This window comes from Schistocerca gregaria, chromosome 8 (genome assembly GCF_023897955.1).
Source record: "Schistocerca gregaria isolate iqSchGreg1 chromosome 8, iqSchGreg1.2, whole genome shotgun sequence".
Lineage (NCBI taxonomy): Eukaryota > Metazoa > Arthropoda > Insecta > Orthoptera > Acrididae > Schistocerca > Schistocerca gregaria.
The window spans coordinates 71,697,980-71,712,644 of NC_064927.1; the positions used below are offsets into that span (position 1 = coordinate 71,697,980).

General features: G+C 37.2%; 1 protein-coding gene across 1 annotated transcript in view; it reads left to right on the plus strand.

Annotated features, from left to right (window-relative positions):
- Positions 1-14,665, plus strand: part of LOC126284103 (ubiquitin carboxyl-terminal hydrolase 32) — a 203,137-nt gene that overhangs the window by 5,667 nt on the left and 182,805 nt on the right. Inside the window, exons 3-4 of the mRNA XM_049982761.1 lie at positions 3,959-4,064; positions 10,574-10,695. Coding sequence (XP_049838718.1) covers positions 3,959-4,064; positions 10,574-10,695 — 228 coding nt within the window. The remainder of the gene's footprint in view (positions 1-3,958; positions 4,065-10,573; positions 10,696-14,665) is intronic.

The window sequence follows — 14,665 nt, forward strand, 5'->3', positions numbered from 1 at the left end:
CAGTAAATGAAGCAGGCAAAAAGGAATACAAACGTCTCAAAAATGAGATCGACCGGAAGTGCAAAATGGCTAAGCAGGGATGGCTAGAGAACAAATGTAAGGATTTAGAGGCTTATCTCACTAGCGGTAAGATAGATACTGCCTACAGGAAAATTAAAGAGACCTTTGGAGAGAAGAGAACCACGTGTATGAATATCAAGAGCTCAGATGGCAGCCCAGTTCTAAGCAAAGAAGGGAAGGCAGAAAGGTGGAAGGAGTATATAGAGGGTCTAAACAAGGGCGATGCACTTCAGGACAATATTATGGAAATGGAAGAGGATGTAGATGAAGATGAAATGGGAGATACAATACTGCGGGAAGAGTTTGACAGAGCACTGAAAGACCTGAGTCGAAACAAGGCCCCCGGAGTCGACAACATTCCATTGGAACTACTGATGGCCTCGTGAGAGCCAGTCCTGACAAAACTCTACCATCTGGTGAGCAAGATGTATGAGACAGGTGAAATACCCTCAGACTTCAAGACGAATATAATAATTCCAATCCCAAAGAAAGCAGGCATTGACAGATGTGAAAATTACAGAACTATCAGTTTAATAATTCACAGCTGTAAAATATAACACGAATTCTTTACAGGCGAATGGAATAACTGGTAGAAGCCGACCTCGGGGAAGATCGGTTTTGATTCCGTAGAAATTTTGGAACACGTGAGGCAATACTGACCCTACGACTTATCTTAGAAGAAAGATTAAGGAAAGGCAAACCTACGTTTCTAGCATTTGTAGACTTAGAGAAAGTTTTTGACAATGTTGACTGGAATACTCTCTTTCAAATTGTAAAGGTTGCAGGGGTAAAATATAGGGAGCGAAAGGCTAGTTACAATTTGTACGGAAACCAGATGGCAGTTATAAGAGTCGAGGGGTATGAAAAGGAAGCAGCGGTTGGGAAGGGAGTGAGACAGGGTTGTAGCCTCTCCCCAATGTTATTCAATTTGAATATTGAGCATGCAGTAAAGAAAACAAAAACAAAAATTCGGAGTAGGTATTAAAATCCATGGAGAAGAAATAAAAAGTTTGAGGTTCGCCGATGACATTGTAATTCTGTCAGAGACAGCAAAGGACTTGGAAGAGCAGTTGAATGGAATGGATAGTGTCTTGAAAGGAGGATATAAGATGAACATCAACAAAAGCAAAACGAGGTAAATGGAATGTAGTCGGATTAAGTCGGGTGATGCTGAGGGAATTAGATTAGGAAATGAGACACTTAAAGTAGTAAAGGAGTTTTGCTATTTGGGGAGCAAAATAACTGATGATGGTCGAAGCAGAGAAGATATAAAATGTAGAGTGGCAAAGGCAAGGAAAGCGTTTGTGAAGAAGAGAAATTTGGTAACATCGAGTATTGATTTAAGTGTCAGGAAGTCATTTCTGAAAGTATTTGCATGGAGTGTTGCCATGTATGGAAGTGAAACACGGACGCTAAATAGTTTGGACAAGAAGGGAAGCTTTCGAAATGTGGTGCTACAGAAGAGTGCTGAAGATTTGATGGGTAGATCGCATAACTAATGAGGAGGTATTGAATAGAATTGAGGTGAAGAGGAGTTTGTGGCACAACATGACTAGAAGAAGGGACCGGTTGGTAGGACATGTTCTGAGGCATCAAGGGATCACAAATTTAGCATTGGAGGGAAGTGTGGAGGGTAGAAACCGTAGAGGGAGACTAAGAGATGAACACACTAAGCAGATTCAGAAGGATGTAGGTTGCAGTAGGTACTGGGAGATGAAGAAACTTGCACAGGGTAGGGTAGCATGGAGAGCTGCTTCAAACCAGTCTAAGGACTGAAGAAGAAGAAGAAGAAGAAGAAGAAGAAGAAGAAGAAGACGAGCGAACAGTTCAACATCAGTTAGAACACCATGAACACTGAGGTCATTATCAAAATCCTCAGAGGCACAGCTAGCTAGCAGTTCCCACACTGAGTCTGACAGGATTGAATTAGTTAATTCTTGTGGCTCTGATGGCTGTTCTGCATTTTTTCTTTGCATTACAAAAACTGAAATAGTTATATAGAATGGAGAAGCTGACATTTTCTAAACTCTATCTTGCTCATAGCAGTCAAAACTATTATGACACCTTCTCACCTTTTTCAGTGCCCTCCAGCCCAAGTGGAAAAAAATTTATCTGCAGTAGAGTGTCTTAAAATTCTGTATTCTGGTCCAATGATTGCAATCTTGATGTCATGTGGGTGTGAAAAATCAATTTTATGTGATCCAATGATGGTGGATTGTTATGAATGGTGCAGTTGTCTGAAATGTAAAATTGTGTGTTTCTTCCTTTTCATTACTAACAGAGGTCAGCCCTTCGCTAAGCAATTCTTTCATCATCCGTGGTTTTTTGTTTGAATTATAATTTGTTGAAAACTATTTTATTCTGTTGAAATTGGTTTTGTTTTGCAGATTTGTGTGTGTGTGCACGCACACTGGTGTATTTTTCATCAGCCCATTCAATGCAAAGGGAATTGTTCACCATAGGACACACGGTGTTTTTTTAAATGTGATGGCATAGCTTTTTTTTCTTAATTTGAGGGTCACCCCTCACTTACCACAAACCCTTACAATCTAAGAGACTGCCTTTTTTGTTCAACGTGGAACCATCCACAGGCATGTTTTGCCCTCTACACTCGTTTATCCACTTGGTAAAGCATTCCTTAAGGTAGGGGAATCCATCTTGCTGTGACCTCCTCTTTCCTGTGCCTGATCCTCTTTGTTTTCTTTTTTAAATCATTGACATTGTAGATGGAAATTATTTTTTATTTTTTATTTTTATTTTTTTATCTGAAAGATACTTGTTCCTTCTGTCATTTATGTCGTTTCACAGTTTCAAGACACACTGGCTACAACACAGTATGAAAGCAGATGCAGACTGAATGGCATGTATTTTGGAGAAAGAAACGACCAGTGGTTGGTGAGGGTGTGGAGGGGGGAAAAACTTCGGTGGGAATCACAGAAGTAGGATACTTCAAATTGTAGAGAGTTTGGGAGCCCTGACTTCAAAATATGAAGTGTCGGTGGGATGCCTCGCAACTACATCTTTGAATGTCCAAAACACATAGTTTTTTTTTGCAATGGAAATGGAACACCCCAGCTGAATTTTCAAAGTGTTTATTATTCATATGATTTGGTTCAATGCTATATCTGACCTGATTATCAAAATACAACTTACATAGTGACATTGTGTGTATCTAATAACTTAATTGATAAAAAAAGCCATAACTGCTTTAACACCATAAAAAGGAACAAAAACAGTGTTATTACTCAAAGACATTGTAATTATATAATTTGTTTTTTGATAAACAAGACCTGAAGAGAGAAAAATGTAACATTGAAACCAGTTGTCTGAACAATAAATACTTTGAAAATATGGCTGCATTGCTCCATTTATGTGAATTATATTGGCAGCCACTGTTCCATGTCAACAAGGAGGACGGACTTTCATGTGTTGATTTTTTTTTCGGTTTATAGAGTATTTTTCAAGGGACCAGGAAAAAACTTGAAATTGAGTGATTCAAATCATCGATTGTAAAATTATTGAAAGTCAAACTCTTTGCCTTTACAAATGTGTGTGTGCGTGCGTGTGCAAGTGTACACCTGTCCTTTTTTTCCCCATAAGGTAAGTCTTTCCGCTCCCGGGATTGGAATGACTCCTTACCCTCTCCCTTAAAACCCACATCCTTTAGTCTTTCCTTCTTCTTCCCTCTTTCTTGAAGAAGCAACCGTCTGTTGCGAAAGCTAGAAATTCTGTGTGTGTGTTTGTGTGTTTTATTTATTGTGCCTGTCTACCAGCGCTTTCCCACTTTGTAAGTCTTGGAATCTTTGTTTTTAATATAAATAAATAAATAAACGTAGAATGTATCAGAAATTTGTTGCTGAGACACCATTTGAGCTATTTTGTTTGTGTTTGTTCACAGTACATATTTTCTGCATGTGGCGGAACACAGAAAGGAATCGTTTTTAAGGACCTGCTTTGTGGTCTTGTACTTTTAACTAGAGGAAAAGATGATGAGAAATTGAAGTGTAAGTATTCCTCATTTTCTCCATTCAATTAATAGGCAAGACGAAGAATGGTTGAGACAGTTCAGATGGAAAGATCTTTTGCATGAAGTAGAGCTACATTCATTTTAGGCTACCCATAGTTATGAACAAATTTTAATAGGAATATAGCAGGGGCTGCCAAGATTTTGGCTCGTGCCCTGATGAGTGATAGCACTTGGTCTCGCTGCGTACTTTCTTGCCGCCATGCCAAGCTGTCTGAGCCAGAGGAGGGGGAGATGGGGAAACTGTGAATGTGCTTCATTTAAATGGCATGCTGTCACACTGCATACAACTTGCTTTTATATTTCATATTTCTCAGCACATAAGTCACAAACGAAACAAATTTTCAGTATTATTTATATTTGGTGCACTGAAGATACAATATAATTTTTATCTGGTACAAACTGTTAGCATACTGACAGATGCAGACAATCCCACAGATTTTTGCACTTGGGTTGCCACATAGTTGTGACTTATTTTGTTTCATAATCAGATAAAGGTCTTTGACATAAATATGTCGATCAAAATACTTTTGCAACCTCATTATGGAGACATGGAAACTACTTGAGGAAAGCAATGTAGATGTCCTGAGCAGTTTTAACATAAAAGGATTTATCATTAGAGGTGGAATTATCTTCCAGGTAAGTCAGTTGCATATGCACATGTGCAGGTGCATTTTCAGCCAAAACAACAAACACTCTCGAAAACCAGAAGTAACATTGGCAGTGTCCTCAAAACGTTTAGAAAACTAACCATATAATTTTCTCAAGGCCACAATAAATTCCTCAAACCTCGTGTAATCCTTAATGGCAGTGACCTAAAGGAACTGGAATGTTTTTGTCAGAACGGTTTCCTCAACTTGCATTGTCTTACTGTGGGCAGTTTGCAGTCAAGTCCACCCATAGTGTGCGATCTACAGTCCAATTCAGATGTTCTAATTTTTGTTCTGCGCTCCTTTTTCCTTCATGAAATCAACATTTGTGAGCTTTTAAATCAAAAACTCTTCAAGGCATCATGCTTGACTTAACCAATTACTTTGCAGTAATACATGAAGTCTCCATACTCTTCATTCAGTTCTGTGCAAAACTGTTGCAGCCAAAAGTGGAATGATGTATGTGACTTCAGAAATTTTATTATCTGTATCGCCAATTTCTCCGCATCCTGCATACCTGTAAATTTAACACAATACTTCTTGATGTACAGAACAACGAATCCCATTTGCTTATCCTTGTAATCTTTTGATCACTCATTGTTAATTAAATCTTTAAACTCTTTTGTGTGGTATTTTAATATTGTTTCATAGCAAATTTGCAGTACCCGTCATTAATATGACTGCATAATATACATTAAGAATTCTCATCCCTCTCTTCCATCATTAACATTAATTTTTAAAGGTGTATGACGCTAGATTTCGGAGATTTCCACTTTTTGTGGAAACAGCATCTGTATCTGTGAAGCCGGCCAGTGTGGCAGAGCGGTTGTAGCCGCTACAGTCTGGAACCGCGCGATCGCTACTGTCACAGGTTAGAATCCTGTCTCGGGCATGTGTGTGTGTGATGTCCTTAGGTTAGTTAGGTTGAAGTAATTCTATGTACTAGGGGACTGATGAACTCAGAAGTTAAGTCGCATACTGCTCAGAGCCATTTGAACCATTTTGTGTCTGTTAATATCCTTCATAACATGAACAAACTGCAAAGGGTAAACAGCACTGAACCATGATTCTGCCAGGCTGAAGAGAGTTGTGCCGACTGAAATATGCCACGCTGTTCTACTAAATGAAATGTTGCACTGTACCGAGTACTTCATGGAAGGAATTAGGAAAGCCAAGAAAGGCTGAGCTGTGGCCTGTATGCGGGCCAGACATCCAGCCTACTCTGAGTTTGGCGTGCGTGACTGGCCCTGGAATCTTTTATGACAGAGTATATACATCATTGCTGGTAGTTTTTAAGATTAAGTGCCATGAAAATAGGGTGATAGTTTAGCAGAAATAATTTTTTACATCAATATTATTTAGTATTTATCCATCCTCAGAAACTGTAATTGCATGTTGTTGTTCTTGCTGCTGCTGCTGCTGCTGTTGTTGTTGTTGTTGTTGTTGTTGTTGTTGAGTTCTTCAGTCTGTTGACTGGTTTGATGCAGCTCTCGATGCTACACTATCCTTTGCAAGCTTCTTCATTTCCAAGTAACTATTGCAACCTACATCCTTCTGAATCTGTTTAGTGTATTCATCTCTTGGTCTCCCTCTATGACTTTTACCCTCCACCCTGCCCTTCAGTACTAAATTGGTGATCCCTTGATGCCTCAGAACATGTCCTACCAGCCGATCCCTTCTTCTAGTCAAGTTGTGCCACAAACTCCTCTTCTCCCCAATTCTATTCAGTATCTCCTCATTACTTATGTGATCTACTCATCTAATCTTCAGCATTCTTCTGTAGCACCACATTTCGAAAGCTTCTATTCTCTTCTTGTCTAAACTATTTATGGTCCGTGTTTCGCTTCCATACATGGCTACACTCCATACAAATACTTTCAGAAAAGACTCCTTGACACTTAAATCTATACACAATGTTAACAAATTTCTTTTCTTCAAAAATGCTTTCCTTGCCATTGCTAGCCTACATTTTATATCCTCTCTACTTCGACCATCATCAGTTATTTGCCCCCCCCCCCCCCCCCCCCCAAATAGCAAAACTCACCTGCTACTTTAAGTGTGTCATTTTCTAACCTAATTCCCTCAGCATCACCTGATTTAATTCGACTACATTCCATTATCCTTGTTTTGCTTTTGTTGATGTTCATCTTACATCTCCCTGCCAAGACACTGTCCATTCTGTTCAATGCTCTTCCAATTGGCAGACCTCGGAGTTTTTATTTCTTCTCCATGGATTTTGACTCCTCCTCCAAATTTTTCTTTTTTTCCTTTACTGCTTGCTCAATATACAGATTGAATAACATTGGGGATAGGCTACAATTGTTTCACTCCCTTCCCAACCACTGCTTCCCTTTCATGCCCCTCGACTCTTAAAACTGCATCTGGTTTCTGTACAAATTGTAAATAGCCTTTCGCTCCCTGTATTTGATCTCTGCCACCTTCAGAATTTGAAAGAGAGTATACAAGTCAACATTATATTATAGGACAACCTATGGGAGTCCATTACATACAGCTGGCCATGTCAAGCTAGTCATCCTGATGACATCAATGAGAATTTCTTGATATTGGTAGAGTTCAGAATTAGACTGGTACCATATGGTAGGATCTGTGGTCCCACTATGTTTCACTGGAATTTCCTATCTCATCACTAGATGACTCTAATTGGGGCCTTCTTGGTTAGCAATAGGTACTGTGCTGCATATTCATCAATAGGTTTCTGGAGGTGTTCATTTTTCTACAAGCATGATATGCCCTGTCTAGTTTGATTTTCCTTTGTTCGAGAGATCCAATCCCTAAGTCTCCTTAAACTTTTAGCTCTCTTGATATTCTTCGTAGCACTGACTCTAATCACTTTTGGGTTGTCTTTGATACTGATGATTAATTTGGTCTTTTTAATGGCGACAAAGAGACCTATTAAACACAGTGCTTGGAGTTACATAGAATCCTCAAGAATGTCGTTTGGCAGTAAGATCGGGTCATCAGCAAAAGCCAGCTATGTGATCCTAAGGCTGTCTGTTTTGATTCCCATTCTTATTCCCTCCCAGATTTTCCATTGTTTGATTTGAGCCATATTTATGCAATTTCTACTTTATGGACTTCCAAAATTTGCACACTTCTTTGACTATTGTAAGTTTTTCAGATGGGCAGTATAGCTGAATACACAGCACTCGGATACTGTTATAGTAATGAAGTACTTTAAAGACCAAGTTGTCTTTTTTGCTTAAAATTATTCACAAGATGCAAACATGAAAATTTGAATAGACTACGTATGATTCTTACTTGTGGGCAGTAATTGCAGTGTATTATTAGATTACTATTTCGATAGTTCAGTGTTCTAGGCATACACTTACGAAAAATGATACACAAAAACATATGAGGTTTCAGTTCATTGTTAATATTTGTTTCCTGTTATTTTTTATAAGTACTTGGGCTTTCATTTTCCTTTCATCTTAATCGGTTAGAAAATCGTTAATGCAACCCAACTCTGAATTCATGGAATTGATATATATGTGAATTTTCCTCAGCATTGTGTTGACAGATGGAGTGTAATTTGCATTCAAAATGTCAACTTCTGTTAACCAAAGCAGCAAACCATACTTTCTGATGAATGCTTTTAGTCTTTCCTTCTGCTGGAAACAGTGCTGTAATTTGTGGCTAGTAAACCATGACAAAAATAATCAATTGAAATAGGTCTTGTAAGTAATAAATAGCAGTGTTTCGTTGATAAGTGCTCAGTTGCATACCATCATAGACAGCACTTATCTAAAGTCATTTTTTTCATTTTTTTCACAGTTTGAATCATCTAAAGCCTTTATATAAAAACTAAAAATTGAATTGAGAGAACAGAATGGGTGGGCTATATTTACTTTCATGTCATAAAATTCCTAATAATGAACATAGGAACACTTAAAGTAGAAAATTTTGTGAGTTCCCATATACTTGCAGTAGGAAGGTTAGCTCTCTCTCTCTCTCTCTCTCTCTCTCTCTCTCTCTCTCTCTCTCTCCCCCCTCTGCTTATCCTTCTGCAACCAATCTCGCTTTCCTTCCTGAAGCATGACGACACACTTCCAATTTTTTACATGTTCTCAAATTAGCTTTATTTACATGTACTGCTATTCACTTAACTCCTGCCTGTGTACGTTGTCTCTATCTTACCAATGTTTAAAGAAATCCATCATTTTTTACACAAAATTGAGTTTTATCAAAGATTTCAGGAATGTACTGTTATTAACCAATGATTAATTCTCTCCAGTGATTACCTTCATCAAGAAACAGTTGCTGTGTTGGATGGACAGTATGAAAACTGTTTATAACAAGCATAATTCTAATTTTTTGTGTATTAGCTTTACATAATATTGTAAAGTGCATTACACAGAGTACTTCATATTAGTATGAGGGTGAATCAAATATAAACTATTGTTGTTATTATTATTAAAATAAGTTTATACAAACATTTAAGCTTCAGAAAAATTCATACATACAGAAGTTATATTTCTGTAGTCTCCTGAACGAGAAATACATTTTTCCCATCAGACATAAAATGCATGTGGCTGTCACGGCAGGCAGTCGCTCACAAACACTTAGACTGTGCCATTGCCATCAAAACTGTAATCCTCTAACGGTGTCGTTAAGTGATACAAACAAAAGAAAATTGCAGGGTGATAAGTCTGGACTGTAGGGAGGGCATTCTAGCGTGATCCAGAACAGTTCCAGAATTTTTCATCAAGTTCAGGCAGTTGTGTGTGCTCAAGTGTTGTCATGAAGCACTATCATATCCCAAATTGGGAAGGTGTGCCCTTTTTTAATGATGTGCGCGTTATGTTTCATCCAAAAGTTGGCAGTAGTATGCAGTGTTCATAGTGTGATGTTTGTGGTGAAAATCAGTGAAAAGAACTCCTTTACAACAAAAAATCCATCATGCTGATTGTTGGGAGACATTGGTGAACTGCATTGTCAACTGTTTCTCGTTCTCGTAAAAACTGCTTGTGCTGTGCGTACACTTGGGTCTTTTTCGGGGTGATGACCCTAAACTGTGCGCAAAGTCTTTTCAGAATTTTGGCAGGTTTTACACCCTCTGTTGTGAGAAACTTCATTACACTATGCTGTGCAGTATATAATAGAATCTCTTGTTCTGATAGTGCGATTCTGACTAAAGAAACAGAACAACAACGTTATACCTGTGGAAAACACACACTGAAAACGGAAGCAACAATGAGGAGATGGCACTGGTTTTCATTTACAGATAGGCAAATAAAACAAAATTTGGGTTTATGTGTGATTCACCCTCGTATTAGCTGCTTCATCTGCACCATAATATCTCTTATCTTTCAATGTGTGTTATTCAATATAAACTAAGAGCAATTAGAATTACTGTATACTCCTCCACAAATGTCAGTTCCCTTAATTTGCTAAACAGTGCTTTATGGAAGGAGCATAGGCTGTATCATAGTGATTCCCATTTATGTCCCCTGTTTGTGTACTAGATTTTCTTTTGTGTTATACATTTTGCTACTGGAGTAATTCAATAAATGGATGTTGGTAGACCACTAAGTGATGTGTTGTTATGTGCTAAAAACTATATGGGATTCCCTGAAAGATCCTGTAATATTGTAAATATTTTTTTAAATTTTTATTGTGCCCCAGTCCAATGAGGCCGGTTATTTCTAAGTGAGCTTTTGTTTGGTGCATTTGAGATGCAAATCCCCATGTTATTTGGTATTTACTGTTTTACTGTATTGAGCGAAAAGTGGCATACAATTGATTTTATAAATTATTTTTGTGCAGTACAACAGCTAGTTTAAGTCAAGGATGCTATCTAATGTACTTTTTGCTATTACAGTTTTATTTGGATTGTACTCGAATGAATCAGGGAGTCACATTTCTCGAGATGACTTCTTGAGATTGCTTCAAGCGACAGAGAGCAGTTTCATTCCTGAAGCAGTCACTGGTCTGTTCTCAGAGGCAAGTCATTCTGTCATATCCATCAATTAGTGTGATTTAGTGTGGTAAAAATGTAAGATATTTAAGCTGTTAATTGCCTGTCAAAATCAGAGGTATAATATTTCTGAGATGTCCACAAATAAGTGGACAGGATGAAATATTTCACAGAATTAATTGAATTTTTTTTCTTTCCTGTGTGTACCAAGAAGGATAGATGGTAATAAAATAGTCAATACAAATTGTATTCCTCTCATTGTAACAGATTTTATCACTACAGAGAACTACAGGGACCATGATTTTATTTTTCTCTTACAGGATAATACATTGCTTCGCATGAAAGGCTTTATGTGTGATCAACATTTTATTTATCTTTTTGTTTATTTATTTACTCATCATTCATCCAGGGATCCTGTTACAGAGATATAGAATATGCCATCATGATACAATGAAAATAAATAGATCAAGAATATACATAAGAATTCTTTAAGAAGATAGGTCAGTTGGTCACCTTGATGAAGGAACCATCGTGTCTGCTGCCTGAAGTGACTTAGGAAAATCATGGAAAAACTAGGTCGGGGTCGGTGGACTGAGCAAACGCCATCCTTTCGAATAGGAGACCATTGTCTTAACAGTTGCACTGCCTCACTCAGTTAGTCCCAATTGTACAATGCTATTTGATGTCAAGACAGTTTTATACTTCATCACTGCACAAAACATGGTCCCTCACTGATAAAACAAGTTGGACATTTTCAAAAATTTAGTGCCAGGAGGTTCTTGTTTTGTATTAACAGATTCTGCCATAAGGCATATCTGCTTAAACAGATTATTGAGTTATAGATTTCACTGTAATATTATTAGTTTTAGGACTTTAGTGTTGCAATGTTTACAATATTTTTCAAAAAAAAAAAAAATGCTGGGGCTAAGATAGTATCACAGCTCAAGTAAGCTCAAACTTGTTTATATCATACTCAATTCATTTAAAAGTTATAAAAATGCTCATTTTTTACAGTGCATAGTTTTTCTAATAAAAAAGATTTCTCCATCATGAAATGTCTAACAAAAAGTGTTGTTGTTATTAGGTCACATGGTTCAGACGTTTACACAAACTGTTTGTTATTAGCAGAGCTACAAACTTGTTGTGCTAAACGAGATAAAAGAACAGGACAACCCAACTTTTGTCTTTACCATTCATACAAAAACTTCTCAGCATTATTTGGTTTCTCTTGTGTGTAACTTGTCTTGTTGGTGCAGGACACCCTTTGAATACACCAACTGAATCTTACATTTGGTCATTCTATCAGTTGTCTGACTCTAATAAAAGAAATAACTTGGCCAGGGTTGCATAAATCCTGGAACCCTCATGATCATCGGCTTCATGGCAAACATCATGTGTATCATTTGTTTTAACTTTCATAGCTCAGTTCTCTTCACAGTGTTAAATTTTTCCTCATGAACAAGCTTGATGATTTCACATTGAATAGTGAATTGCCAGAACATCACCCTTCTCTTGAGCTTTTCTGATTCTACCTATTAGACCATCTGCAATATTAAACGCATTTACACACAGTGTGAAGATATTCAGTTTTGAATCTAGAACCAGATTGGTAGTGGAATATTCTTCCAAGATTAAAACCCATGTTGTTACTCTTCATGGCAGGTCTTTATTCATGATCATGGAATTTAACACAGAACAATACAATATTAAACCACATTTCTGGTAAATACATCCATAGTTTATTTAATGCTTTAACAGTGACCGAGACTTTGATCTTGTAACTGCTGTATTTTTCTTTTTATGGTGGTGTTTTCTTGTACTTTGCAAGAGGCTCTGCATCGTCTGGAGATTTTTGTAATAATCCAACCTCAAAACCTACTTTGATCACATTTGTGTATTGTTCAGTTTCATATCTTAGGTTGCAGATTCTTAAAATTGCATGCAATGAAACCATACCGTAAAGAAGACACACAAAGCTGCAGACACACTTTTACACAGAACTTATGACCACAGCCTTCATCAACAAAAGAGAGACACACACACCATTCTTACACAAAAGAACCATACCTTATGCACACTTGACCTCCACCTCCAGCATCTCTGGCTGGAATGCAACTACCATGTGGGATGCAGGCAGCAGTCTGAAGGAGGCAGGGAAGCTGAAGGGACAGTAGTGTACAGGTGGGGAGAGAGATGAACGCTGTTGTTTCTCTCGTCTCTCTCCCCATCTGTACACTACTCTCTCTTCCCCTACCCACCCCCTTCAGACTGCTGCTTGCATCCCACGTGGTAGTTGCATTCCAGCCAGAGATGCTGTAGGTGGCGGTCATGTGTGCTCGAGTTGTGCTTGCTTGTGTGTAAGAATTGTGTATGTTTCTCTTTAGCTGATGAATGCTGTGGCTGAGAGCTCTGTATCAGTGTCTTTTAATTGTGCCTGTCTGCAGCTTACTGTATCTTCTTTATGGTAAGTAGCGGTCTGTCTTTTCCTACATTGCTCATATTGATACCTGGAGTTTCCATTATTTGAATACAATGAAAGGATATCATTGGGCATGTTGAATGCACTTCTTGGCTTGTCTTCAAACTTGTATTCCTTATTATTCCTCAGTAAATCACTAGAGGTGTGATAATTGTAGAGTAAATTGACATTAACTTTCTAAAATACGTTAGTTCTAGGACATTTTTATTGCTGCAAGAGATTTGTTTTGGAAAGTTTTTGAATGTTTTTATCTTCTCAGAAAACTGTTGAGTTTGTCCACACAGCATAAAGTACCCGTGAGACATGACAGATCTCTTCAGGATCTGGCATTTTGAAAATTAATGCCCAAGCCATATTCTGTCACAATTTTAAGCACTAAACTGAGCTGTTTAAGTGCCTCATTCCCACTCTTCACTAACATTATAATATTGTCCATATAAACAAATACGATCATCTCTAGAGTCAATGCCCAAAACACAGTGCCAGAATTAAAGGAAAATTTGATAACCCAATTAGACTTTCTTGAACTATGACCACCCTAAGTGTGAAACTAATTAAATGTGCAATACTGACTTCTCTTAAACATCAGTATAAAAGAATGCATTCTGTTGAGGTCTTGTGTTCAACACACTAGGGCATCTCATGTTTTAAGCAAAAGAACTTGCGTTAAGGACATTGGGTAATCTTTCATTGTAATTTTGTTTCATTTTCTATAGTGCATACAGATGCACTACTTCTCATTTTTATTTTTTTACAACAAATACTCAGCTCGCATATTTGGATGAATTTGGTTCAATTATTCTTCGATCAAGCCAACCTGTTATTGTTTCAGAACAGTTTCTTTCTCTCCTGGTGAGTCATTCCACGTCAAAGCAACGCACCTATTTTACCTCAACCTCTTAGATTGTGCTGAAAGTTGGTATACTTATAGTAGGCAATGAGCTAAAATAAACACCAAATTTCAATTTTTTATCTCAAACCATTCCTGAAATATGGCTATGTAAACTTTTCAAAAACCAGTCAAAAATGTGTGAACGGACTTTTTTTAAATTGTCGTAGGAGCTGCCCTAATTGAGCTAGAGAACTGGGAAAGGTGTCATTTTGCATGCTCTTTCCAGGGATATACAACAAATCATAGCTTCTAATTAATAACCTTTTTCAAAATACTAATTAATATTTTGATTTAATTTTTTTACAAAAATTACATAATTGAAAATTTTCAAAATATTTCCATAACTACTTATTGCTGTTGTACGTCATATGGCAAAATATAAATGTAGGATGATGATGGGTTCATTGTTAAAAAAAATTATTCCGGACTTTTGTTTTTCACTAACCGCCCTAGTTTGACCAAATTGACCTTTAACAAACAGTAATTTCTTTAAAATATACTGAAAGGTAAGTAAAAAAAGTATTAGAAATATCAAAACATCACCTTATTAAACACACAACTAATCAGCATTTTTATAATTAAGTTGATTGCTTATTTTAATTTCATACAACTTCACTAACAGTAT